The 27673-nt window shown below is 38.6% G+C and overlaps 1 protein-coding gene across 1 annotated transcript in view; it reads left to right on the top strand.

Annotated features, from left to right (window-relative positions):
* The first annotated feature begins 946 nt into the window (after window positions 1–946).
* LRRC63 (leucine rich repeat containing 63) overlaps window positions 947–27673 on the top strand; it is a 74208-nt gene continuing 47481 nt past the window's right edge. Inside the window, exons 1-3 of the mRNA XM_049853353.1 lie at window positions 947–1031; window positions 6670–7362; window positions 7821–7889. Of these exons, the coding sequence (XP_049709310.1) occupies window positions 947–1031; window positions 6670–7362; window positions 7821–7889 (847 nt within the window). The remainder of the gene's footprint in view (window positions 1032–6669; window positions 7363–7820; window positions 7890–27673) is intronic.

The raw sequence follows: 27673 nt of genomic DNA, 5'->3' as shown, positions 1-27673 counted from the left end.
GGAAAAGGAGAGGGAAGAAGAAAAACCGGTTGGTTGGAGAAACGGCTGATTACCCTAAGGGAAGAATAGGGCTCCAAAGCTTCGCAAGCGTCCCTTCGGATAGTACGGAAGGAAAATTACCGGCATCAAGTTGTTAAAAATGAGTGAAGTGGTTAAGTGAGAAAAAAATCGAGCACATGTGTGCAAAGTTGTCATTTGGGGGTAAACGTCCCGTTAGCGAGCGCCAGAGCGTTCCCTTCTAGCTATCAACGGAACGGTGACGGGCCAGGCACTTTATGTTGCCCCGCAAACTCAGCTCGCAGCTTGGGTCCATCTTCTGGCTCCAGTTCTAAACAGTGCTCGTTGGGGGAGCGATCGTGGGAAATTTCATGGTATTGAAGCCCACCTTGTTTTAGATGAAGTTATAGTCCAACTATGATGGTTGAAATTTAAAACAAGTTATTATCATGGAATGAAAACAACTTATTTGTTAATGGTGAAACTTCAGATAATGGAGTTCTTTCCTTCTCCATCTTTTTGACCAAGCACTTTTCCAAATTTAAACATTTTGGAGGCAGGAAAAAAATAATCGTCATTACTACTGTTCTGGAAAATGAGTATCTACTAGCTAAAATAGCACTGACAGATTGAATTTCTTAGTAACATGGGAAATTTTAGAATGGTCTTGGATAGTTATACTTATTTTAAAATTCTGTACTAATTATGAACCTAAATTTTATCTGAATTCTTTCTAGAATTTTTTTTTAAGAGTTATATTTTTATTCTCTTTTTCTTATAGAGGATTCTGCTTGGATTCAGTAGGGAATTAGCTCAAAAAGATTTTCGTCAAGATGTAACCTAGATTCTGATGAATTATTTTTCAGCAACAATTCTTCAAACACATTAAAATTTTTTAAAATTCTCGCTTAGCCAGTAGTTAGAAGAAGAGCGCTTACTGTTTATTAAGATGCAAAAGCATCCAACACTTCTTCGAAGACCCTTACCTCCCAAACTCCCTAAGCTGCCGTTATGTAAGAAGAAAGCCCGTACAGGTATGTGTACTCATCAGATGTGTGTATTAACTTCTAGGTGCTATTCATAGAAATTTCTTCACCTGTACAGTTCAAAACTGCAATAGTTAAAAACACTCACTAATAACCATTAACTTGCAAATGTTTGTTATAAGATGGTAATATCCAATTCAATTCTATGAGTATTACTGAGCACTGTGTTAGGATATAATAGTGAAAACAGATCCTGCCTCTCTTGTCACCCACGTGAGGGTTCTGTGTGGGTTCTTACTGAGATGCGTAGCCTCAGGAGACTTCTCCTCAGCATGCACCCTGATTAATCCTGCTGCTTTTGGCATATCTTGTGCCTATTTTGTTTCTGCTGTCTCCTACTTTTGGAGTCCCTGTCTGGTGCAAATGGTTAACGTGCTTAGGTGCTAACTGAAAGATTGGAGGTTTGAGTCCACTCAGAGGCGCCTTGGATGAAAGGCCTGGTGAGCTACTTCCGAAAAATCAGCCATTGGAAACTGTCAAGGAATGATGGTGTCCCCCCAAAATATCTGTCAGTTTGTCTAGGTTGTGATTCCCAGTATCGTATGATTGTTTACCATTTTGTCATCTGATGTGATTTCCCTGTGTGTTGTAAATCCTATCATTTTGATGTAGTAAAATGGATTAACGGCGGTTATATTGATGAAATCTACAAGATTAGATAGTGTCTTAAGCCAATCTCTTTTGAGATACAAAAGAGAGAAAAGCACAGAGAGACGGGGGGACCTCATACAACCAAGAAAGCAGTGCCCGGAGCAGAGTGCGTCCCTTGGACCTGAGGTTCCTGTGCTGAGATGCTCCCAGATGACGGGAAGACTGATGACAAGGACCTTCCTTCAGAGCTGACAGAGAGAAAAACTTCCCCTGGAGCGGGCGCCCTGAATTTGGACTTGTAGCCTACTAGACTGTGAGAGAATAAATTTCGCTTTGTTAAAGGTGTCCACTTGTGGTAATTCTGTTACAGCAGCACTAGATAACTAAGACAAAAACCTTATGGAGCACAGTTCTACTCTGACACACATGAGGTTGCCATGAGTCAGAATAGACTCGCCAGCAACTGGTTTTTCTTACCTTACTCCAGTTAGGAAATAGCACTGGCCAATACATTTTTGGTGTTCTGCATGTATCAGTGGGGAGGCGAGTAGGGTTGTGGTGAGATGTTATTGTCTCCTTGTGGCAGACACCCCTCTGCTCTACAAGTGGTTTTCAGCGAGCCCCCCTCACTTGGTTTGCAGTGGGGGAAATCCTCCTTCACCCACCACAGAAGGGTTGGAGCGAGGAAACACATAGCCCTTAAAGAGCTCTTTTCAGGAGAAATCCTCCCTCTGAACCCAGATCAACCTCTAACCAAAAAAATCAAACCAGTTGCGCTGGCGTCGGTTCTAAGTCCTGGCAGCCCCATGTGTCTCAGAGTTAAACTTCACACAGGGCTTTCAATGGCTGTGATCCTTCAGAAGCAGACCATTAGGCCTTTCTTCACAGGCACCTCTGGGTGGGTTCAAACCACCAACCTTTCAATTAGTAGCAAACGCTCAATTGGATCAATCTCTAGCCATCTCGTATATATGGACAACAGCTGGATGACAGGCTAAGGGTTGAAGGACTCGTTTTGGCCATCTCTTTGCAAGTTCTGCCTTGATGAATCCATTCTCTCCTCATTAGAATATAGAGATACTTGCCATTTATTGTACTCAGTTGAGACAAGAGAAAAAGTGTCATTCAGTATTCTCTCACATAGGAAAGAGAAGGCATGCTTGGTATGGTGCGGTACCTACGAATGTAGACACACTGCATTTTCTGGACTTACGAAAGAAAAGAATATTCATGAAACCAGTGTCAGAATGCCAGCATGTTCAAAAGACACAATGGTCTGACATCCACAGAAGCATTGAAAACAAAGTAAATCTTCGCTTAAAAAATCAAATAAGGGAGAATAATGATGCATGATAAATAGCAAAACTGTATTGGAATCACTTTTTTGGGGAGGGAGGGACAATTTTTTTATTGTGCTTTAAGTGAAAATTTACAATTGACGTCACTGTCTCATACAAAAACTTACACACACATTGTTATGTGACTGTAGTTACTCTCCCCACAATGTGTCAGCACACTCCTTTTCTCCACCCTGTATTTCCCGTGTCCATTCAACCAGCTCCTGTCCCCTCTGCCTTCTCATCTCACCTCCAGTCAGGAGCAGGCCACATATTATCATGTGTCTACTTGAGCTAAGAAGCACACTCCTCTCCAGTATCATTTTATGTCTCATAGTCCAGTCTAATCTTTGTCTGAAGAGTTGGCTTCAGGAATGGTTTTAGTTTTGGGCTAACACAAAGTCTGGGGGCCATGGCCTCTGGGGTCCCTTAAGGCTCAGTCAGATTTTTAGTCTGGTCTTATTCCTAGAATTTGAGTGCTGCATCCATCAGGAATTCTCTGTTGGTTCCCTGTCAGGGCAGTCATTGGTGGTAGCAGGGCACCATCTAGTTCTTCCAGTCTCAGGCTGATGGAGTCTCTGGTTTATGTGCCCCTTTCTGTCTCTTCAGCTCTCATTTTCCTTGTGTCTTTGGTGTTCTTCATTCTCCTGTGCTCCAGGTAAGTGGAGATCAATTGATGCGTCTTAGATGGCTGCTTGCTAGCTTTTCAGACCCTAGATGCCACTCACCAAAGTGGGATGCAGAATGTTTTCTTAATATACGTTGTTATGCCAGTTGACCTAGGTGTCCCCTGAAACCATGGTCCCCAGAACCTCACACCTGCTACTCCATCCCTCAAAGTGTCTGTATTTAGGAAACTTCTTAGCTTTTGGTTTAGTGCAGTTGTGCTGACTTCCCCTCTATTGTGTGTTGTCCTTCCCTTCACCTAAAACAATTGTTGTCTACTATCTAGGTAGTGAACACCCCTCTACCGCCCTCCCCACCCTCATAACCATCAAAGAATGTTTTCTTCTGTGTTTAAACGTTTTCTTGAGTTCTTATAATAGTGGTCTCATACAACATTTGTCCTTTTGCGACTGACTAATTTTACTCAGCATAATGCCTTCCAGATTCATCCATGTTATGAGATGTTTCATGGTGTCTTCGTTGTTCTTTATCATTGTGTAGTATTCCATTGTGTGAATATACCACAATTTGATTATCCATTCATCCATTGATGGGCACCTAGGTTGCTTCCATGTTTTTGCTATTGTAAACAGTGCTGCAATGAATATGGGTGTGCATATATCTATTCGTGTGGGGGCTCCTATTTCTCTAGGATATATTTCAAGGAGTGGAATTGCTGGGTTGTATGGTGGTTCTATTTCTAGCTTTTAAGGAAGCACCAAATTGATTTCCAAAGTGGTTGTACCATTTTACATTACCACCAGCAGTGTATAAGTGTTCCAGTCTCTCCACAACCATCCCAACATTTATTATTTTGTGTTTTTTAGATTAATGCCAGCCTTCTTGGGATGAGATGTTGTCTCATTGTAGTTTTGATTTGTATTTCTCTAAAGGCTAATGATGTGAGCATTTCCTCATGTATCTGTTAGCCACCTGAATGTCTTCTTTGTTGAAGTACCTGTTCATATCCTTTGCCCATTTTTTTAATTGGGTTATTTGTCTTTTTGTTGTTGAGGTTTTACAGTATCTTGTAGATTTTAGAGATTAGATGCTGATCGGATTTGTCGTAGCCAAAAATTTTTTCCCAGTCTTTAAGTTGTCTTTTTACTCTTTTGGTGAAGCCTTTGGATGAGCGTTAAGTGTTTGATTTTTAGGAGCTCCCAGTTATCCAGTTTCTTTTCTGGTGTTTGTGCATTGTCACTAATGTTTTATATACTGTTTATGCCATGTATTAGGGGCCTTAGCATTGTCCCTCTTTTTATTTCTGTGATCTTTATTGTTTTAGATTTTATATTTAGGTCTTTGATTCATTTTGAGTTAGTTTTTGTGCATGGTGTGAGGTATGGGTCTTGTTTAATTTTTTTTGCAGATGGATATCCAGTTATGCCAGCACCTTTTGTTAAAGAGACTGTCTTTTCCCGAGTTAATGAACTTTGGGCCTTTGTCAAACATCAGCTGCTAATAAGTGGATGAATTTACATCTGGATTCTCAATTCTGTTCCATTGGTCTATGTATCTGTTGTTGTACCAGTACCAGGCTGTTTTGACTACTGTGGCAGTATAATAGGCTCTAAAATCAGGTAGCATGAGGCCTCTCACTTTGTTCTTCTTTTTCAGTGATGCTTTACTTGTCTGGGGCCTCTTCCATTTCCATATGAAGTTGGTGATTTGTTTCTCCATCTCATTAAAAAATGCCATTGGAATTTGGATTGGGACTGTATTGTATGTATAGATTGCTTTGGGTAGAATAGATATTTTCACAATGTTAAGTCTTCCTATCCATGAGTAAGGTATGTTTTTCCACTTATATAGGTCTCTTTTGGTTTCTTGCAGTAGTGTCTTGTAGTTTTCTTTGTATAGGTCTTTTACGTCTCTGGTTATATTTATTCCTAAGTATATTATCTTCTCAGGGGCTATTGTAAATGGTATTGATTTGGTGATTTTCTCTTCGACGTTCTCTTTGTTGGTATAAGGAATCCAACTGATTTTTTACGTTTATTTTGTAAAATCTCTCTCTTTTTTTAAATTATACTTTAGATGAAGGTTTACAGGGCAAATTAGTTTCTCCATTAAGCAATTAATACACATATTGTTTTGTGACATTGGTTGCCAGCCCCACGGCATGTCGACATTCTTCTTGACCTTGGGTTCTGCATTACCAGCTTTCCTATCCCCTCCTGGCTTCTCGTCCTTGTCCCTGAGCTGGTGGGCCCATTTAGTCTCATTTTACTTTATGGGCCTGTCTGATCTTTGGCTGAAGGGTGAACCTCAGGAGTGACTTCACTAGACTTCACTACTGAATTAAAAGGATGTCCAGGGCCATACTCTCAGGTTTTCTCTAGTCTCTGCCAGACCAGTAAATCTGGTCTTTTTTTTTTTTCTGAGTTGGAATTTTATCCTACATTTTTCTCCAGCTCTGACCAGGACTCTCTATTGTGATCCCTATCAGAGCAGTCAGTGGTGGTAGCTGGACACCATCTAGTTGTCCTGGACTCAGTCTGGTGGAGGCTGTGGTAGTTGTGGTCCATTAGTCGTTTGGACTAATCTTTCCCTTGTGTCTTTGGTTTTCTTCATTCTCCCTTGCTCCAGATGGGGTGAGGCCAGTGGAGTATCTTAGATAGCTGTTCACAAGCTTTTAAGACTGCAGATGCTACTTACAAAGTGGCATGTAGAACATTGAAGTCACTCTTTAACCCACGCATATCCCCAGAGTTTTAGTGAAATCTCCCTTTATTTACAACTCCTTTTTTTTTTTCCATCAATTCTCTTTCGAAGAGTAGCTCCCTGCCCTTTCTAAATATAACACAATTTAGCTTTTTTCACTTCTCCAACTGTTTGTTCAAACTTTATCCCAATTAGCTCAACAAAAGTCCTGGTCAGCTGAGTAAGTATAGACAGAAACCTCTTTAGAAGGTGAGAGAGGGCTGGGTAGGTAAAGGAAAGCTATGAATACTAAAATATTAATAGTCTTGTCCGTGATACTTTGATAAATAAAATCTAATTTTGCTTTTTTTTTGCCTTTTCTGGATTAGCCAAGACCGTTGAAACTGAACCACCAGAAGTAGAGGTTGCTCAAGATGAAACCACTCCAATTAAAGAAGATGCAGCTATTATTCCTGATACTTCTTCAAGAAATCAATCACAAACCCCTATCGGTGTCCAAACCCTCTTTCTTGATCATCATATACAAGAAAAAGTGACTGTTCTAAAACCTCTTACAACACCTAAAAAATATTCTCAGGATGTTCGTTTGCAGATTCCAGATACTGCTTGTGGTTCCGTATTTTTTCCAAGTTGTCATTTGGCTTCAGCGCGAGTTTTTGGAAAAGAAACAAGTCAAGTGGAAAATTTACAAACGTCAAAGAGACAGTCATCCAAGTTAGAAAGGATTTATATTGACAAAGAACTTAAAGACATCTTAATTCTTACTTCAGATTTCTCCAAACCCTTAAGGGCCCCTCGCCCACTTGTCACTACCAAAGTCAATGTTCACATTGAGTGTCCACCAAAGAGTATGGGCTATCCTTCTGAGAGCCCTCTGATAGATTTAAGTACAGTAATGCTAAGCCCACTACCTAGTATTACATCTCCTAAACCAGAAAGACAATGGTCTGACCACTTACAAAGAAATACTCCTGCAGTATTAACTATTAGTGAATTTCCTGGTCCCATTAGCCTACCAATACCAGTTTTACCAAGAAAACCTCGAAGACAGTCCAGTATAGGTAAATAATCTGAATAGGGCCTATAAAGGTGGGGGTCAAATACAGCAAAAGGGAGAGGAGGAATGCATGCAAATGGTGGCCCCTTGGTTTTGGAGCTTTTTGCCTGTACCTTTATTTAATACATGGGTCAGAGGACAATAACAGAAGTCTTGACCTTGCAGGTCTGCCAAGGCCAAACTGGCTACTCCATTAAGATGATGGTAGCGGGGAACCAGACAGTGAGTTTAAAGAAGCAGGAAAGCTAATATAAAGAAGCAGTGGGACTGAGCAATCATTCAGAAGGTGGTCTAGATGAGCTCTAGGAGCAGAATGCCAATGCTGATAGATGTCTTTGTGGGTACATTCCCATGGATACTTCCTGTTCATTAATGGATGGACAATTATAATGGAGTCATAGCACCCTCCACATGAATTTTCACAAGTATCCAAAAGTTTTCTCCATTTTTTTCTTTTTTTAGAAAATCTTGCAGCAGAAAATGAATATGTAGAAGCTGTCCCAAGGCAAAGAGCACCAAGCATACCTCAAGGTAAATGCTGAGTTTATACCACTCTTTTGAAGGCTGTATATAAGCTTATCTTTCTATAAAATTATTTGTGATTGTGTGTGTGTGTGACATCACATATGGCACAACTCATTTCCAGTTCTTTAAGCAATTTACTTACTTAGCAACTATTGTTTAAGTATTGACTATGAACTAGACTTTGTGCTGATGCTGGGAATATAAAAACAGAAGTATTCTTAATTTGGGTGGCAGACCCAACCTGTCCTCCTCCAGAAGATATACTTTTTTTTTTATTAACTTTTATTGAGCTTCAAGTGAACGTTTACAAATCAAGTCAGACTGTCACATATAAGTTTATATCCACCTTACTCCATACTCCCACTTGCTCTCCCCCTAATGAGTCAGCCCTTCCAGTCTCTCCTTTCGTGACAATTTTGCCAGCTTCCAACTCTCTCTATCCTCCCATCCCCTCTCCAGACAGGAGATGCCAACACAGTCTCAAGTGTCCACCTGATATAATTACCTCACTCTTCATCAGCATCTCTCTCCTACCCACTGTCCAGTCCCTTTCATATCTGATGAGTTGTCTTCGGGAATGGTTCCTGTCCTGGGCCAACAGAAGGTCTGGGGACCATGACTGCCGGGATTCCTCTAGTCTCAGTCAGACCATTAAGTATGGTCTTTTTGTGAGAATTTGGAGTCTGCATCCCACTGATCTCCTGCTCCCTCAGGGGTTCTCTGTTGTGCTCCCTGTCAGGGCAGTCATTGGTTGTGGCCGGGCACCATCTAGTTCTTCTGGTCTCAGGATGGTGTAGGTCTCTGGTTCATGTGGCCCTTTCTGTCTCTTGGGCTCTTAGTTATCGTGTGACCTTGGTGTTCTTCATTCTCCTTTGATCCAGGTGGGTTGAGACCAATTGATGCATCTTAGATGGCCGCTTGTCAGCAATTAAGACCCCAGATGCCACATTTCAAAGTGGGATGCAGAATGTTTTCATAATAGAATTATTTTGCCAATTGACTTAGAAGTCCCTTTAAACCATGGTCCCCAAACCCCCGCCCTTGCTCCGCTGACCTTTGAAGCATTCAGTTTATCCCAGAAACTTCTTTGCTTTTGGTCCAGTCCAGTTGACCTGACCTTCCATGTATTGAGTACTGTCCTTCCCTTCACCTAAAGCAGTTCTTATCTACTAATTAATCAGTAAAAAACCTGTCCCACCCTCCCTCCCTCCCCCCCGCATAACCACAAAAGTATGTGTTCTTCTCAGTTTATACTATTTCTCAAGATCTTATAATAGTGGTCTTATACAATATTTGTCCTTTTGCCTCTGACTAATTTCGCTCAGCATAATGCCTTCCAGGTTCCTCCATATTATGAAATGTTTCACAGATTTGTCACTGTTCTTTATCGATGCCTAGTATTCCATTGTGTGAATATACCACAATTTATTTAACCATTCATCCGTTGATGGACACCTTGGTTGCTTCCAGGTTTTTGCTATTGTAAACAGAGCTGCACTAAACATGGGTGTGCATATATCTGTTTGTGTGAAGGCTCTTGTTTCTCTAGTGTATATTCCGAGGAGTGGGATTTCTGGGTTGTATGGTAGTTCTATTTCTAACTGTTTAAGATAATGCCAGATAGATTTCCAAAGTGGTTGTACCATTTTACATTCGTAGGTAGATTTCCAAACTGGTTGTACCATTTTACATTCCCGCCAGCAGTGTATAAGAGTTCCAATCTCTCTGCAGGCTCTCCAACATTTATTATTTTGTGTTTTTTGGATTAATGCCAGCCTTGTTGGAGTGAGATGGAATCTCATCGTAGTTTTAATTTGCATTTCTCTAATGGCTAATGATCGAGAGCATTTTGTCATGTATCTGTTAGCTGCCTCAATATCTTCTTTAGTGAAGTGTGTGTTCATATCCTTTGCCCACTTCTTGATTGGGTTGTTTGTCTTTTTGTGGTTGAGTTTTGAGAGAATCATACAGATTTTAGAGATCAGGCGTTGGTCGGAGATGTCATAGCTGAAAATTCTTTCCCAGTCTGTAGGTGGTCTTTTTACTCTTTTGGTGAAGTCTTTAGATGAGCATAAGTGTTTGATTTTTAGGAGCTCCCAGTTATTTGCTTTCTCTTTGTCATTTTTGGTAATGTTTTGTATTCTGTTTATGCCTTGTATTAGGGCTCCTAACCTTGTCCCTATTTTTTCTTCCATGATCTTTATCGTTTTAGTCTTTATGTTTAGGTCTTTGATCCACTTGGAGTTAGTTTTTGTGCGTGGTGTGAGGTATGGGTCCTGTTTCATTTTTTTGCACATGGATATCCAGTTATGCCAGCACCATTTGTTAAAAAGACTATCTTTTCCCTAATTAACTGACACTGGGCCTTTGTCAAATATCAGCTGCTCATATGTGGATGGATTTATATCTGGGTTCTCAATTCTGTTCCATTGGTCTATGTGCCTGTTGTTGTACCAGTACCAGGCTGTTCTGACTACTGTGGCTGTATAATAGGTTCTGAAATCAGGTAGAGTGAGGCCTCCCACTTTCTTCTTCTTTTTCAGTAATGCTTTGCTTATCCGAGGCTTCTTTCCCTTCCATATGAAGTTGGTGATTTGTTTCTCTATCACATTAAAAAATGACATTGGAATTTGGATCGGAAGTGCATTGTATGTATAGATGGCTTTTGGTAGAATAGACATTTTTACTATGTTAAGTCTTCCTATCCATGAGCAAGGTATGTTTTTCCACTTAAGTAGGTCCTTTTTAATTTCTTATAGTAGAGCTTTGTAGTTTTCTTTGTATAGGTCTTTTACATCCTTGGTAAGATTTATTCCTAAGTATTTTATCTTCTTGGGGGCTACTGTGAATGGTATTGATTTGGTGATTTCCTCTTCGATGTTCTTTTTGTTGATGTAGAGGAATCCATGTGATTTTTGTATGTTTATCTTATAACCTGAGACTCTGCCAAACTCTCCTACTAGTTTCAGTAGTTTTGTGGAGGATTCCTTAGGGTTTTCTGTGTATAAGATCATGTCATCTGCAAATAGAGGTAATTTTACTTCCTCTTTGCCAGTCCGGATGCGGTTTATTTCTTTGTCTAGCCTAATTGCTCTGGCTAGGACTTCTAGCACAATGTTGAATAAGAGCAGTGATAAAGGGCATCCTTGTCTGGTTCCCGTTCTCAAGGGAAATGCTTTCAGGCTCTCTCCATTTAGAGTGATGTTGGCTGTTGGCTTTGCATAGATGTCCTTTATTATGTTGAGGAATTTTCCTTCAATTCCTATTTTGGTGAGAGTTTTTATCATAAATGGGTGTTGGACTTTGTCAAATGCCTTTTCTGCATCAATTGATAAGATCATGTGGTTTTTGTCTTTTGTTTTATTTATATGGTGGATTACATTAATGGTTTTTCTAATATTAAACCAGCCTTGCATACCTGGTATAAATCCCACTTGGTCGTGGTGAATTATTTTTTTGATATGTTGTTGAATTCTATTGGCTAGAATTTTGTTGAGGATTTTTGCATCTATGTTCATGAGGGATATAGGTCTGTAATTTTCTTTTTTTGTGATGTCTTTACCTGGTTTTGGTATCAGGGATATGGTGGCTTCATAGAATGAGTTGGGTAGTATTCCGTCATTTTCTATGCTTTGAAATACCTTTAGTAGTAGTGGTGTTAACTCTTCTCTGAAGGTTTGGTAGAACTCTGCAGTATAGCCATCCGGGCCAGGGCTTTTTTTTGTTGGGAGTTTTTTGATTACTGTTTCAATCTCTTTTTTTTGTTATGGGTCTATTTAGTTGTTCTACTTCTGATTGTGTTAGTTTAGGTAGGTAGTGTTTTTCCAGGAATTCATCCATTTCTTCTAGGTTTGCAAATTTGTTAGAGTACAATTTTTCTTAATAATCTGGTATGATTCTTTTAATTTCAGTTGGGTCTGTTGTGATGTGGCCCTTCTCATTTCTTATTCGGGTTATTTGTTTCCTTTCCTGTATTTCTTTAGTCAGTCTAGCCAATGGTTTATCAATTTTGTTAATTTTTTCAAAGAACTAGCTTTTGGCTTTGTTAATTCTTTCAATTGTTTTTTTGTTCTCTAATTCATTTAGTTCAGCTCTAATTTTTATTATTTGTTTTCTTCTGGTGCCTGATGGATTCTTTTGTTGCTCACTTTGTATTTGTTCAAGTTGTAGGGACAGTTCTCTGATTTTGGCTCTTTCTTCTTTTTGTATGTGTGCATTTATCGATATAAATTGGCCTCTGAGCACTGCTTTTGCTGTGTCCCAGAGGTTTTGATAGGAAGTATTTTCATTCTCGTTGCATTCTATGAATTTCCTTATTCCCTCCTTGATGTCTTCTGTAACCCAGTCTTTTTTCAGGAGGGTATTGTTCAGTTTCCAAGTATTTGATTTCTTTTCCCTAGAGTTTCTGTTATTGATTTCTAGTTTTGTTGCCTTGTGGTCTGAGAAGATGCTTTGTAATATTTTGATGTTTTGGACCCTGCAAAGGTTTGTTTTATGACCTAATATGTGGTCTATTCTAGAGAATGTTCCATGTGCGCTAGAAAAAAAAGTATATTTTGCAGCAGTTGGGTGGAGAGTTCTGTATAAGTCAATGAGGTCGAGTTGGTTGATTGTTGTAAGTATGTCTTCTGTGTTTCTATCGAGCTTCTTACTGGATGTCCTGTCCTTCTCCAAAAGTGGTGTGTTGAAGTCTCCTACTATAATTGTGGAGGTGTCTATCTCACTTTTCAGTTCTGTTAAGATTTGATTTATGTATCTTGCAGCCCTGTCATTGGGTGCATAAATATTTAATATGGTTATATCTTCCTGATCAATTGTCCTTTTTATCATTATGTAGTGTCCTTCTTTATCCTTTGTGGTGGATTTAAGTATAAAGTCTATTTTGTCAGAAATTAATATTGCTAGTCCTCTTCTTTTTTGCTTATTGTTTGCTTGATATATTTTTTTCCATCCTTTGAGTTTTAGTTTGTGTCTCTAAGTCTAAGGTGTGTCTCTTGTAGGCAGCATATAGACGGATCATGTTTCTTTATCCAGTCCGAGACTCTCTGTCTCTTTATTGGTGCATTTAGTCCATTTACATTCAGCATAATTATAGATAAGTAAGTGTTTAGTGTTGTCATTTTGATGCCTTTTTATGTGTGTTGTTGGCAATTTCATTTTTCCACTTACTTTTTTGTGCTGAGACGTTTTTCTTTGTAAATTGTGAGATCCTCATTTTCGTAGTACTTGACTTTATGTTTGCTGAGTCGTTATGTTTTTCTTGGTTTTTATTTTGAGTTATGGAGTTGTTATTCCTCTTTGTGGTTACCTTAATATTTGCCCCTATTTTTCTAAGTAAAAACCTAATTTGTATTCTCCTATATCGCCTTGTATCCCTCTCCATATGGCAGTTCTATGCCACCTGTATTTAGTCCCTCTTTTTGATTATTGCGATCTTTTACATACAGACTTCAATGATTTCCTGTTTTGAGCATTTTTTTTTTTAATTAATCTTAATTTGTTTTTGTGATTTCCCTATTTGAGTTGATATCAGGATGTTCTGTTCTGTGACCTTGTGTTGTGCTGGTATCTGATATTATTGGTTTTCTGACCAATTTCCTTTAGTATTTAGAAGATATACTTTTAATAGCTTTCTATACCTCTGTTGAATTAACTTAAATATAAGTGATGTTGTTGTTGTGATTAGCCTGCTGTTGATTTGGCCCCTGACTCATGGTGACTTGTGTGTTATGGAGTAGAACTGCTCCTTAGGGTTTTCTTGGCTATATTTGTTTTTACAGAAGCCATTTGCCAGGCCTTTCTTCTGTGGAGCCAATGGTTAATAGTGAATTGCAAACTGCTTGCACCACCCAGGCTCCTTATAAGTGGTATTACCTGTTGCCATTGAATCAATTCTGACTCATAGTGACCCTATAAGACAGAGTAGAACTGCCCTATAGGGTTTCCAAGGCTGTAATCTTTATGGGAGCAGACTACCACATCTTTGTTCTGTGGAGCAGCTGGTGGATTCAAACCTCTTACCTTTTGGTTAGCAGCTGAGTGCTTATCCACTATGTGACCAGGCTTCATCCCTAAGTGATATTAGGGCGGTGTAAACAAAGTGCTTGTCCAGCTTTCACATGCATATGTAGGCTTCAGGAGAGAAGTAGAATTTGAACAGAGTCTTGAAATGAGAATAGGAATTTGCTGGAAGAATAAAAGAGGGAAAGTATTCCAGGCATAGAGAACAGCACGGACAAAGGGTCAGGTAGCTAAGTATTATATAGGTGCTCAGCAAAGCCATTTTTAATACCGTAAACCGTTAGGCCCTCTTAGTTTTGGAGCACAACATTGTGCACACACATGCATGCGCACACACGCACAGACACCATCACATCAAATATGTTAAAAGGCACCTGCTTCCCACATAAAACATGATTTTCTTGCTAAAAAGAATTTAAAGTGTATTTTATAACTTTATTTTAAAATTATTTGGCTCCAAGTAGTTGATATAATTTACTGTGACTTAATTGGCTGTGATTTTTCTGCAACTATCATGCATACCTGGGAATTCTCCTGAGGGAAGAAAATCTGACCTACAAATTTTCAAAAATAATGAATATTTTATAAATACTAAATTTAATAATGAAGTTGACATAACATGACAATTTTTCTAAAAATTTAACATTTATTAATTTTTAATTTCTAGTTGTATTTTCATATTTTTGATCCAGGGAATTTATTTTGAAGTATCAAATATTGAAAAACTCGTTGCTGTTGAGTTGATTCTGACCCATGGTGACCCTATTGGATAGAGTAGAACTACCCCATAGGGTTTCTAAGGCTGTAATCTTAGAAGCAGGCTTAGGGACCGCCGACCTTTTGGTTAGCAGCCAAGTGCTTAACCACTGCGTCACCAGGATGTGTTAAATATTTGCCCAGGTCCTTCTAAAACTTATAGCCCCTAAGTGTTATGGCAATAGTTTTCAAAGGATAAAATGACCTTACACTCAGGATCTCTGGGTGAGAATTGTGGAAGGTGAAGCTGGAGAGAGAACCCGAGGCCAGTGTGTGATGCTAATATACTAGTATCTAATGTCCCAATCTAATATATTAGTGTCTCAGTACCGTACACCACAGAAGTCTCCAGGACGGAGAGGAACATGGCAAGCGTTATTTCCTATCATCAGTAGGGAAGATAGAGTAGCATACAGAGAAACTAGTAGCAGGAAACTCACCGTGAAGGCTATTGCCATTTCTAAGTATTTTGTTGTTGTTGGTAGGTGCCGTTGAGTTGGTTCTGACTCACAGCGACCCCATGCACAACAGAAGAAAACACTGCCTGGTCCTGCGCCATCCTCACAATCCTTGTTACGCTTGAGCTCATTGTTGTAGCTGCTGTGTCAGCGCACCTCACTGAGGGTCTTCCTCTTTTCCGCTGACCCTGTACTCTGCCAAGCGTGATGTCCTTCTCCAGGGACTGAACCCTCCTGACAACATGTCCAAAATATGTAAGACGCAGTCTCTCCATCCTTGCTTCTAAGGAGCATTCTGGCTGTACTTCTTCTAAGACAGATTTGTTCATTCTTTTGGCAGTCCATGGTATATTCAATATTCGTCACCAACACCGCAATTCAAAGGCGTCAATTCTTCGATCTTCCTCATTCAGTGTCCAGCTTTCACATGCATATGATGCGATTGAAAATACCATGGCTTGGGTCAGGCGCACCTTAGTCTTCAAGGTGACATCTTTGCTCTTCACCACTTTAAAGAGGTCCTTTGCAGCAGATTTACCCAATGCAATGCGTCTTTTGATTTCTTGACTGCTGCTTCCATGGCTGTTGATTGTGGATCCAAGTAAAATGAAATCCTTGACAACTTCAGTCTTTTCTCCGTTTATCCTGATGTTGCTCATTGGTCCAGTTGTGAGGATTTTTGTTTTCTTTATGTTGAGGTGCAATCCATACTGAAGGCTGTGGTCTTTGATCTTCATTAGTAAGTGCTTCAAGTCCTCTTCACTTTCAGCAAGCAAGGTTGTGTCATCTGCATAATACAGGTTGTTAATGAGTCTTCCTCCAATCCTGATGTCCCGTTCTTCTTCATATAGTCCAGCTTCTCAGATTATTTGCTCACCATACAGATTGAATAAGTATGGTGAAAGAATACAACCCTGAAGCACACCTTTCCTGACTTTAAACCAATCAGTATCCCCTTGTTCTCTCTGAACAACTGCCTCTTGATCTATGTAAAGGTTCCTCATGAGCACAATTAAGTGTTCTAGAATTCCCATTCTTCACAAGGTTATCCATAATTTGTTATGATCCGCACAGTTGAATGCCTTTGCATAGTCAATAAAACACAGGTAAACATCCTTCTGGTATTCTCTGCTTTCAGCCAGGATCCATCTGACATCAGTAATGATATCCCTGGTTCCACATCCTCTTCTGAAACTGGCCTGAATTTCTGGCAGTTCCCTGTTGATACACTGCTGCAGCCGTTTTTGAATGATCTTCAGCAAAATTTTGCTTGTGTGTGATATTAATGATATTGTTCTATAATTTCCACATTCGGTTGGATCACCTTTCTTGGGAATAGGCATAAATATGGATCTCTTCCAGTCATTTGGCCAGGAAGCTGTCTTCCATATTTCTTGGCATAGACGAATGAGCACCTCTAGCGCTGCATCTGTTTGTTGGAACATCTCAATTGATATTCCATCAATTCCTGGAGCCTTGTTTTTCGCCAATGCCTTCAGAGCAGCTTGGACTTCTTCCTTCAGTACCATCGGTTCCTGATCATATGCCACCTCTTTAAAGGGTTGAACATCAACTAATTCTTTTTGGTATAATGACTCTGTGTATTCCTTCCATCTTCTTTTGACGCTTCCTGCATTGTTTAATATTTTCCCAATAGAATCCTTCACTATTGCAACTCGACACTTGATTTTTTTCTTCAGTTTTTTCAGCTTGAGAAACGCCAAGTGTGTTCTTCCCTTTTGGTTTTCCATCTCCAGCTTTTTGCACATGTCATTATAATGCTTTACTTTGCCTTCTCGAGCCACCCTTTGAAATCTTCTGTTCAGCTCTTTTGCTTCATCAATTCTTCCTTTTGTTTTAGCTGCTTGACGTTCGAGAGCAAGTTTCAGAGTCTCCTCTGACATCCATCTTGGTCTTTTCTTTCTTTCCTGTCTTTTCAATGACCTCTTGCTTTCTTCATGTATGATATCCTTGATGTTATTCCACAACTCATCTGGTCTTCGGTCACTAGTGTTCATTGCGTCAAATCTATTCTTCAGATGGTCTCTAAATTCAGGTGGGATGTACTCAATGTCATATTTTGGCTCTCATGGACTTGCTCTGATTTTCTTCAGTTTCACCTTGAACTTGCATATGAGCAATTGATGGTATGTTCCACAGTTGGCCCCTGGCCTTGTTCTGACTGATAATATTGAGCTTTTCCATCGTCTCTTTCCACAGATGTAGTCAAATTGATTTCTGTGTGTTCCATCTGGCAAGGTCCCTGTGTATAGCCGCTGTTTATGTTGGTGAAAGAAGGTATTTGCAATGAAGAAGTCGTTGGTCTTGCAAAATTCTATCATTCGATCTCTGGTGTTGTTTCTGTCAGCAAGGCCATATTTTCCAACTACTGATCCTTCTTCTCTGTTCCCAACGTTCGCATTCCCATCGCCAGTAATTATCAATGCATCTTGATTGCGTGTTCTATCAATTTCAGACTGCAGTTGTTGATAAAAATCTTCTATTTCTTCTTCTTTGGCCCTAGTGGTTGGTGCATAAATTGGAATAATAGTCATTATTAACTGGTTTTCCTTGTAGGCATATGGATATTATCCTATCACTGACAGCGTTGTACTTCAGGATAGATCTTGAAACATTCTTTTTGATGATGAATGCAACACCATTCCTCTCTGAGTTGTCATTCCCAGCATAGCAGACTATATGACTGTCTGATTCAAAATGGCCAGTACCAGTCCATTTCAGCTCACTAATGCCTTTTAATGCCTAGGATATCGATGTTTTTGTGTTCCATTTCACTTTTTATGATTTCCAATTTTCCTAGATTCATACTTCATACATCCCAGGTTCTGATTATTAATGGATGTTTGCAGCTGTTTCTTCTCATTTTGAGTTGTGCCACATCAGCAAATGAAGGCCCTGAAAGCTTTACTTCATCCACGTCATTAAGGTCGACTCTACTTTGAGGAGGCAGCTCTTCCCCAGTTATCTTTTGAGTGCCTTCCAACCTGGGTGGCTCATCTTTCAGCACTATATCAGACAATGTTCCACTGCTATTCATAAGGTTTTCACTGGCTAATGGTTTTCAGAAGTAGACTGCTGGGTCCTTCTTCCTAGTCTGTGTTAGTCTGGAAGCTCAGCTGAAACCTGTCCTCCATGGGTGGCCCTGCTTGTATCTGCTTACTGGTGGCATATCTTCCAGCATCACAGCAACACGCAAGCCCCCACAGTACAAAAAACTGACCACACATGGGAGAAGTATTTTCGTTATTATTACTAAACCTTTTATTTTGTGATCCTTGTAGATTCATTGGCAGTTGTAAGAAATAATACAGAGAGATCCTGTATACCTTTCATCGAGTTTCTCCCAGCAGTAACGTCTTGTAAAACTGTAGTGTAACATCACAACCAGGATATCAATAGTGATACAGTCAAGATACACAGCATTTCCATCATTACAGAATCTCTCGTGTTAACCTTTTATAGTCACACCCATGCCACTCCCACTCCCACGTTCTTCTTAGTACTTGGCAAGCACTGATCTGTTCTCCATTTCTATAGTTTTGTCATTTCAAAAATGTTACATACATTATAGTGTGCAACCTTTCTGGACTGGCCTTACTCCCTCCCTCCAGCATAGTTCTCAGGAGATTCATCCAGGATGTTGCTGTGTCAATAGTCTGTACCTTTGGATTGCTAAGTAGTATGTAATGGTTTGAATGTACTACAGTTTGGTTACCCAGTCACCTGTTGAAGGACATATGGATTGTTTCCACTTTGGGCCTATTAGGAATAAAGCTGCTGTAAACATATCAGGTACAGGCTTTTGTGTGAACATAAATATATTTCTCTGGGATGAATGCCCAGGAGTTCAGTTGTCGGGTTGTGTGGTGGTTGGAAGGAGACTTGGTGGTACAGTGGTTAAACACTCACCTGTTAACTAAAAGGTTGGTGGTTGGAACCCACCAGCCGCTCCGAGGGAAAAAAAGACCTGGTGGTCTGCTTATGTAAAGATTACAGCCTTGAAAACTCTATGGGGGCAGTTCTACTCTGTCCTGTAAGGTCGCTGTGAGTCGGAATGGACTTGACAGTAATGGGTGGTAGGTTGGATGTCTAGTTTTTTTTTTTTTTTTAAAGAAACTGCCACATTGTTTTGCAGAGTGCTGGAGAGCATTTTACATGGCACAGTGGTTAAAGCACTTGGCTGCTAACTGAAAGATTGGTAGTTTGAACCCAGTTGGCAGTTCCATGGGAGAAAGATGTGGCAGTCTGCTTCCATAGAGATTACAGCTTTGGAAACTCTATGGAACAGTTCTACTCTGTCCTGTGGGGTCACTATAAGTTGCAATCGACTGGATAGCAATGAGTGGTTTTTGGTTTAGCAGTGTATGACAGAGCCCTGGTGGTGTAGGGGTTAAGTGCTCGGCTGCTAACCAAGAGGTCAGTGATTCAAACCCACCAGCTGTTTCAAGGGAGGAAAGACCTGGCAATCTGCTTCCATAAAGATTACAGCCTAGGAAACCCCAATGGGGCACTTCAATCCTACCATACAGGGTCACTATGAGTTGGAATCGACTTGAGGGCAATGGAGGTTTTGCAGTGTATGGGCAATCTAGTTTGTCAGCATTCTCACCAGTGTTGTCACTGTTTTTTTATTTTAGCCATTTGATAGGTATGTAGAGATATCACACTGTAATTTTAATTTGTATTCCCCAATGACTAATGATGCCGAACATCTTTTGATCTGTAAATTTTCTTTGGTGAAATGCTTCTTCATGTCTTTTGCCCATGTCTAATTGAATTATTTCTTTTTTTTACTGCTGAGTTTTACCTAGAATATATTAAAAACTATATGTTCCAGATACTTATATATTCTCTGTAGTTTTTTGTCAGATATGCAGTTTGCAAATATTCTCTCCCATCCTGTACATTGTCTCCCTATCCTCTTAATAGGGTTTTTTGTAAAGCAAAAATTTCCAGTTTTGATAAGGTCCACGTTACCAATTTTTCCCTTTATGAATCATGCTTTTGGTTTCACAGCTAAGAACTCTTTGCCTAGCCCTAAATCCTGAAGATTTTTCCTTGTGTTTTTTTCTGAAAGTTTTATAGTTTACGTTAAGTCCGTGATCCATACTGGTAATTTTTGTATAATGTCTGAGACTTAGCTCAAGTTCTTTTTTTGTTTTTTGCTTATTGATGTCCAATTGCTTCAGCACCATTTGTTGAAAAGGTTGTGTTTTCTCCATTGAATTACTTTTGAATCATTATCAAAAAGTAGTTGAGCAGGATAAAGAACAATGATGAATCTGTGAAACATCTCATAACATGGAGGAATCTGGAAGGCATTATGCTGAGTGAAATTAGTCAGTTGCAAAAGGACAAATATTCTATGAGACCACTATTATAAGAACTCAAGCATAAGTTTAAACATGGAAGAAAAAATTCTTTGATGGTTACGAGGGTGGGGAGGAAGGGAGAGGGGTATTCACTAGATAGTAGACGAGTTATTTTAGGTGAAGGGAAAGGGAAGGACAACACACAATAGAGGGGAAGTGAGCACAACTGGACTAAACCAAAAGCTAAGGAGTTTCCTGAATACAACCAAACACTTTGAGGGGTGGGGGTCTGGGGACCATGGTTTCAGGGGACATCTGTGTCAATTGGTATAACAAAGTGTATTAAGAAAACATTCTGCATCCCACTTTGGTGAGTGGCATTTGGGGTCTGAAAAACTAGCAAGCAGCCATCTAAGATGCATCAACTGGTCTCAGCCCACCTGGAGCAAAGGAGAATGAAGAACACCAAAGACACAAGGAAAATATGAGCCCGAGAGACAGAAAGAGCCACATAAACCAGAGACTACATTAGCCTGAAACCGGAAGAACCAGATGGTGCCCCGCTACCACCAATGACTGCCCTGACAGGGAACATAATAGAGAATCCCTGATGAAGCAGGAGAAAAGTGAGATGCAGAACTCAAATTCTAGTAAAAAGACCAGACAATGGTCTGACCGAGACTGGAGGGACCCCAGAGGTCATGGCCAATGGACTCTCTGTTAGCCCAAAACTAAAACCATTCCTAAAGCCAACTCTTCAGATAAAGACTAGACTGGATTATAAGACATAAAATAATACTGGTGAGTAGTGTGTTTCTTAGCTCAAGTAACACATGAGACTGTGTGGGCAGCCCCTGTCTGGAGGCGAGATAAGAAGGCACAGGGGGACAGGAGCTGGTTGAATAGACATGGGATATACAGGGGTGGAGAGAAAGAACGTGCTGTCACATTGTAGGGAGAGCAACTAGGGTCACATAACAATGTGTGTATAAGTTTTTGTATGAGAAAGTGACTTGAATTGTAAACTTTCACTTAAAGCACAATGAAAAAAATTAGTTGAGCATGTTTGTGTGTGCCTATTTCTGTGTTCTTTGTTCTGTTCCTTTGACACAAATCTTTCCACAAATACCACACAGTTCTGATTACTTTAGCTACATAAGTTTTGAAATCGGATAGACTAATTCCTCATACTTTATTATTCTTTTTCAAAATTGTTTTTGCTATTCTATCGTTTGCCTTTTCATATAATTAAAAAAAAAATCTTGTCTGTATCTACATAAATTCCTGCTGAGATTTTGATAGTAATTGTGTTAAACCTGTATATATCATTTTGGAGAGAATTAATATCTTAATTATATTGAGTCTTCCAATCTATGAACATGATATGTCTCTCCATTTAGGTATTCTTTGATTTATTTCATCAGGCTTTGTTAGTTTTCAGTGTGCAAATTCTTCTTTCTGCTTATGTGGTTTATTACATTGATTGATTTTCTTATGTTGAAATACCTTTGCATTCTTGGAATAAATCCCACTTGCTCATCAAATATAATCCTTTTAACATGCTTCAGAATTTGGTTTGCTAGTATTCTCATGAGACTTACATTTATTCGTGAGAATATTTACATTTATATTCATAAGGGATATTGTTCTGTAGGTTTCTTTTCTTGTGATGTCTTTGTCTAGCTGTATATGAGGGTAATGCTAGCCTCACAGAAAAAGTTAGAAAATGTTCCTTCCTCTTGTGATCTTTTGGAAGAATTTGAGAAATATTGGTGTTAAATCTTTAAAATGTTCAGAAGAATGCAACCATGAAGCCATCTGGCCCTGAATGTTTCTTTGTTGGGAGGTTTTTGATTACTAATTCAATCTTTTTACTTGTTACAGATCTGTTGAGATTTTTTTATTTCTTATTGAATCTGTTTATGTAGTTTTTATGTTTCTATTGATTTGTCCATCTCATCTACATTGTCTGAAATGTTGGCATGCAATTATTTGTTGTATTCTGTTATAAATCTTCTTTATTTCTGTAAGGTCAGTAGTAATGCACCCACTGTCTTTTCTGATTTTAGTTACTTGCATCTTTTCTCTTTTTTTTATTTGTCTAGTTAAAGATTTGTTGATTGATTCTATTGTTCTTTAATTCTCTGTTTCATTTATCTCTTCTCCAATCTTTATTACTTCCTTCCTTCTGCTACCTTTGGGTCTAGTTTTCTCTTCTATTTTTAGTTCCTCAAGGTTTAAGGTTAGGATATCGATTCTTCTCTTTTGATATAGGCATTTACAGCTATAAATTTGCCTCTGAGCACTGCCTTCTCTTCATCTCTTGAGTTTTGGTATGTTGGGTGTGTGTATGTGTTTTCATTTATCTCTAAATCTGATTTCTCTCATCTGATTTCTTCTTTGACATATTGTTTAAGAATGTTTTGCTCAATTTCCATAAACTTTTGAAATTTTCAGCTTTCTTTCTGTTACTGATTTCTAGCTTCATCCTACTGTGGTTGGAGAAGATGCTTTGTATGATTTCATTCTTTTCACACTTGTTGAGACTTCTTTTGTAGTCTAATATATAGTCTATCCTGGAGAATGTTCCTTGTGCACTTGAGAAGAATGTGTACTCTGTTGTTGGAGGGAGTATTCTATATATGCTGTTATATCTAGTTGGCTTATAAACTGTTAAAAACCCATAGCCATTGAGTCAATTCCGACTCATAACAATCCTGTAGGACAGAGTAGAACTGCCATAGGGTTTCCAAGGCAGTAAATCTTTATGGAAGCATATTGTCACATCTTTCTCACACAAAGCAGCTGGTAGGTTTGAACCACCAGCCTTCTGGTTAACAGCCAAGTGCTTTAACTACTGTGCCACCAGGGCTTTCTAAGTCTTCTCTTTCCTTGTGGTGTATGTCTAGTTGTTCTATACATTCTTGAGAGTAGAGTATTGAAATCTCTAATGATTACTGTTAATTGTCCATTTCTCCCTTCAATTCTGTCAGTTTTGCTTCATCTAATTTTGAAGCTCTGTTGTGTTATAATTGTTATATCTTATTGATAGGTTGACACTTTTATCAATATAAAATGTCCTTTGTCTCTAATAATAATTTTTGTCTTAAAGTCTATTTTGTCTAATATTAGTATAGCCTTGCCAGCTTGCCTTTGATTATTGTTTGCATGCTATATCTTTTTTCATTCTTTTATTTTCAATCTGTTTGTGTCTTTGAGTCCAAAGTCTCTTGTAGACAACATATAGTTGGAATGTGTTTCTATCCATTCTGCCAATCTCTGCTTTTTTATTATAGAGTTTAATCCATTTACATTTAATGGAATGCCTGATAAGGTAGAATTTACATATGCCATTTTGATATTTTGTTCACATACTTTGTACATGTTATCAGGCCTCCCTGGAGAAGGATATCATACCTGGTAAAGTAGTGGGTCAGCAAAAATGCAGAAGACCCTCAAGGAGATGTATTGACATGGTGGCCACAACAATGGGCTCAAGCATAACAATGATTGTGAGGATGGTGCAGGACCAGACAGTGTTTTATTCTGTTGTGCATAGGGTCACTATGAGTTGGTACTGACTCCATGGCACCTAACAACAACAACATTTTGCTATTTGTTTCCTATGTTTTATGTCTCTCTGTCCTCTGTTCCTCTATTTTTATTCCTTCTTTTGGGTTAAATAGATATTTTCTAATACACCATTTGTAATTCCCTTGTTATCATACATTTTTGAGTTATTAGTGGTTGCCCTGGGAATAACAACACCTTAGTTTATAATAATCATGTTCAGATTAATATTAAATTAATGTCAATAGTATACAAAAGCTTTACTCCATTCCCTTCCTCTTTTATGCTGTTATTGTCCTAAATTACATCTTTATATATTGTATGCCTTCAATCTAGATTTAAAATTTTTGCTTTATGCAGTTGCCTTTGAAATCAGATAGAAGGAAAAAAAGGGAGTTACAGACAAAAATGTATTTCTACTATTTATCTACCTTTACTGGTGCTCTTTATTTCTTCATGTAAATTCAAGTCACTGTTTAGTGTCCTTTCATTTTAGCCTTCAGACTCTCTTTAGTTTTTTCATGTAGAACTGGTCTGCACATCATAAACTCTCTCATTTTTATTTTATCTGGGAATATCCTAATTTCTTCATTTTTGAAGAATAGTTTTGCTTGATATAGAATTCTGGGTTGACCATATATGCTTTCAGCACTCTGAATATGCCATCTCCCTTTCTTCTGGCCACATGATTTCTGATAAGAATTTGGCTGCTAATCTTATGGAGGATTCTTTGTACATAATGAGGCACTTCTCTCTTGTTGCTTCCAAAATTCTCTCTTTGTCTTTGGTTTTAGACAGTGATTATTGTTCTGGGTGTGGATATTTTTGAGTTTATCCTTGGAGTTCATTGAGCTTCTTGGATACGTAGATTAATGCTTTTCATCAAATTTGGGAATTTTTTTTTTTTTTTTTACCATTATTTCATCATATAATATTTATGGCCCTCTTCCTCACTCATTATGTATGTGATGGTACACTTCATGATATCCCACCAATCTTTGAGGCTTTGTTTATTTTTCATCATTCTTTTTTTTTTTTCATACATTGAATAATCTCAATTGACCTGTCTTCAAGTTTGCTGATTCTTTCTTCTGCCTGCTCAAAGCTGCTGCCAAACCCCTCTGATGATTTTTTCATTTCATTTATTGTACTTCTCAGAATTTCTATTTGGTTCTTTTAAAAAATTCTGTCTCTTTATTGATATTCTCTATTTGGTGGGACATCATTCTCATACTTTCTTTTAGATCTTTAGACATGGCTTTCTTAATTCCTTGAGCATATATAAAATAGCTGATTTAAAGTCTTTTTTTTTTTAAGTAAGTTCAACATCTGGGCTTCATCAGGGAAAGTTTCTATTGATGGCTTTTTATCCTATTTGTGGGCCATACTTTCTTGTTTCTTTGGATGTCTCATAATTTTTGTTGAATAGTGGGCACTTTAAATAATACAATATAGCAACTCTGGAAATCAGATTCTCCGTAGGGTTTATTATTGTTGCTTATTGGAGTTGTTTGATTAGTGACTTTTCTGAACTAATTCTGTAATTCTTTGTCATGTGTGGCCCTGACACCTATTGGTCAGCTAATGATTGGACAGAGATTTTCTTAAATGCTTGGAACCAATAAATCTCCCAGTGTTTGCTGAGGGGCTTTCTGTGTGTTTGGTGGAATTCACCAATCTGACAGTTTATTACTCTGCCTTAGCTTTCATTTACTGCTTTCACTATGCCTCAAGGTCAGTCAGAGTTAAAAGCTTAGGGCCTTATCAGGTCTTTCCTCAGCATACATACAACCCTACATGTGTGTGTGGCCCTCTAGAGTCTCAGGAATATGTCAGAGCTTCTCAATACCCCTATGGACATCTCAAGGAGCCTGGTGGTACAATGGTTATAGTGCTCAGCTGCTAACTAAAAGGTCAGCAGTTTGAACCCACCAGTGGCTCTGTGGGAAAAAAAGAGCTTGCATTCTGCTCCTGTAAAGATTACAGCATAGAAAACCCTTGCAGAAATTCTGCTCTGTCCTGTAGGATCACTGTGAATTATAGTCGACTCAACAGCACGCAACAACAACAACATGGACATCTCATCATTCTTCAGCTTTTCATTTTAAGCTTTTTGGCTAGTCTGTTTTTTGTTCTGTATTCATCACCTCAGGCATCCAATTAGCTCATAGTTGTTTTCTGCAAATGCCTTTCTCCCCTTGGAGAGAAGGTGAGCTCTGAGTCAGGCTTGCAAATGGAATCAGGGAACCAACATTTCCGAGAATGGTGATAAGAGTAATGACAGATGTCCCAAGAATAATGACAGTTCTTTGGGAATGAAACTTTGAAAGAGCTCCAGCTTCATTATACTTCATCTAGTAGTAGGAATGCAAGCTATTATTTTTCAAGCTACTGCTGAACTGGTGAGTGGAGATGGAACCAGAGCAAGTTACAATGTCATGAAGCTTCCTGTTCTTACCAAGATTTAATCATTTTTTCTTCAGTAAATGTTCTCTGAGTTACTGCAATCCTTTGGTTAACTTCTAGAGTTCCCAAAAGTTGATCCTTACAATTTGTTTCAGTTTTTTCATTGCTTTTACGGAGGAGCCAGTTATCAGATGTCCTTACTGTACTATTTTGCTGGCATCACCTATCTATAGTATTTTTGAATGTATCTCTTTTTATAGCTTTCTTAGGTGTTGCTTTAGGTGTTACATTAGCACAATCTACTGGTGTTATCATTTTACCAGTTCAAGTGAAATATGTAAATCTTACCTCCCTTTATGTCACTTACCCTTCCTCATTACAATATTATAGTATACAATATTATAGTCTTAACTATTTCCCTGCATATATTTAGAACCACATCAGACAGCGGTATAACTTTTCCTTCAACTATCAAACATAATGTAGGAACCTCAGTAGAAGGAAATCCTATGTTATGTACCCAGATTTTTGCTTATGTTTTCTTCCTTTCTGATGTTCCAGGGTTTTTCTTTCCCTTGTATTTAGAGAATTTTCTTTAGTCATTCTTCTAGGGTGTTTCTGCTGATAACAGATTCTGTCTTTTCCTTCACCTGATAATGTCTTGATTTCCTCTTCTTTCCTGCAGAATTTTTTGATAGGAATAGGGTTCTGGGTGGACAGTCCTTTTCTTTCAGCATTTGAAAAATATTGTGCCTTTGGCTTCCATGGTTTCTGATGAGAAATTGTCATAATTGTTTTTCCTCTATAGATAAGATGTTTTTCTCTGGCAGGTTTCAAGATTTTTTTGTCTTAAGTTTTTAAAAGTTTAATTACAGTATGCCTTGGCATGCGTTTCTTTGGGTTAATACTATTTGAGGTCTGCTTAGCTTCTTGAATCTAAAGATTTGTATCTCTTGCCAAATTTGGGAGGTTTTCAGTTATTATTTGTTTGAGTAGTTTTTCAGCCCTCCCTACCCCTCCCCCGTTTTTCTTCTCTCCTTGCAGCGCTTTTATTACATGAATGTTAGGCTTTTTCTTAGTCTCACTGGTCCCTGAAGCTTTTTTTAAATTTTTTTTTTTTTTTTTTTTTGTCTGTTGCTCATATTGGTTAATTTCTATTGTTCTGTCTTCCAGTTTATTTATTCTTTCCTCTGTCCCCTTTGATTCTACTGTTGAACCCATATGCTAAGGTTTTAAAATTTTGGTT

This window comes from Elephas maximus, chromosome 14, assembly GCF_024166365.1.
Source record: "Elephas maximus indicus isolate mEleMax1 chromosome 14, mEleMax1 primary haplotype, whole genome shotgun sequence".
Lineage (NCBI taxonomy): Eukaryota > Metazoa > Chordata > Mammalia > Proboscidea > Elephantidae > Elephas > Elephas maximus.
This window is presented reverse-complemented; position numbering and strand designations above follow the sequence as displayed.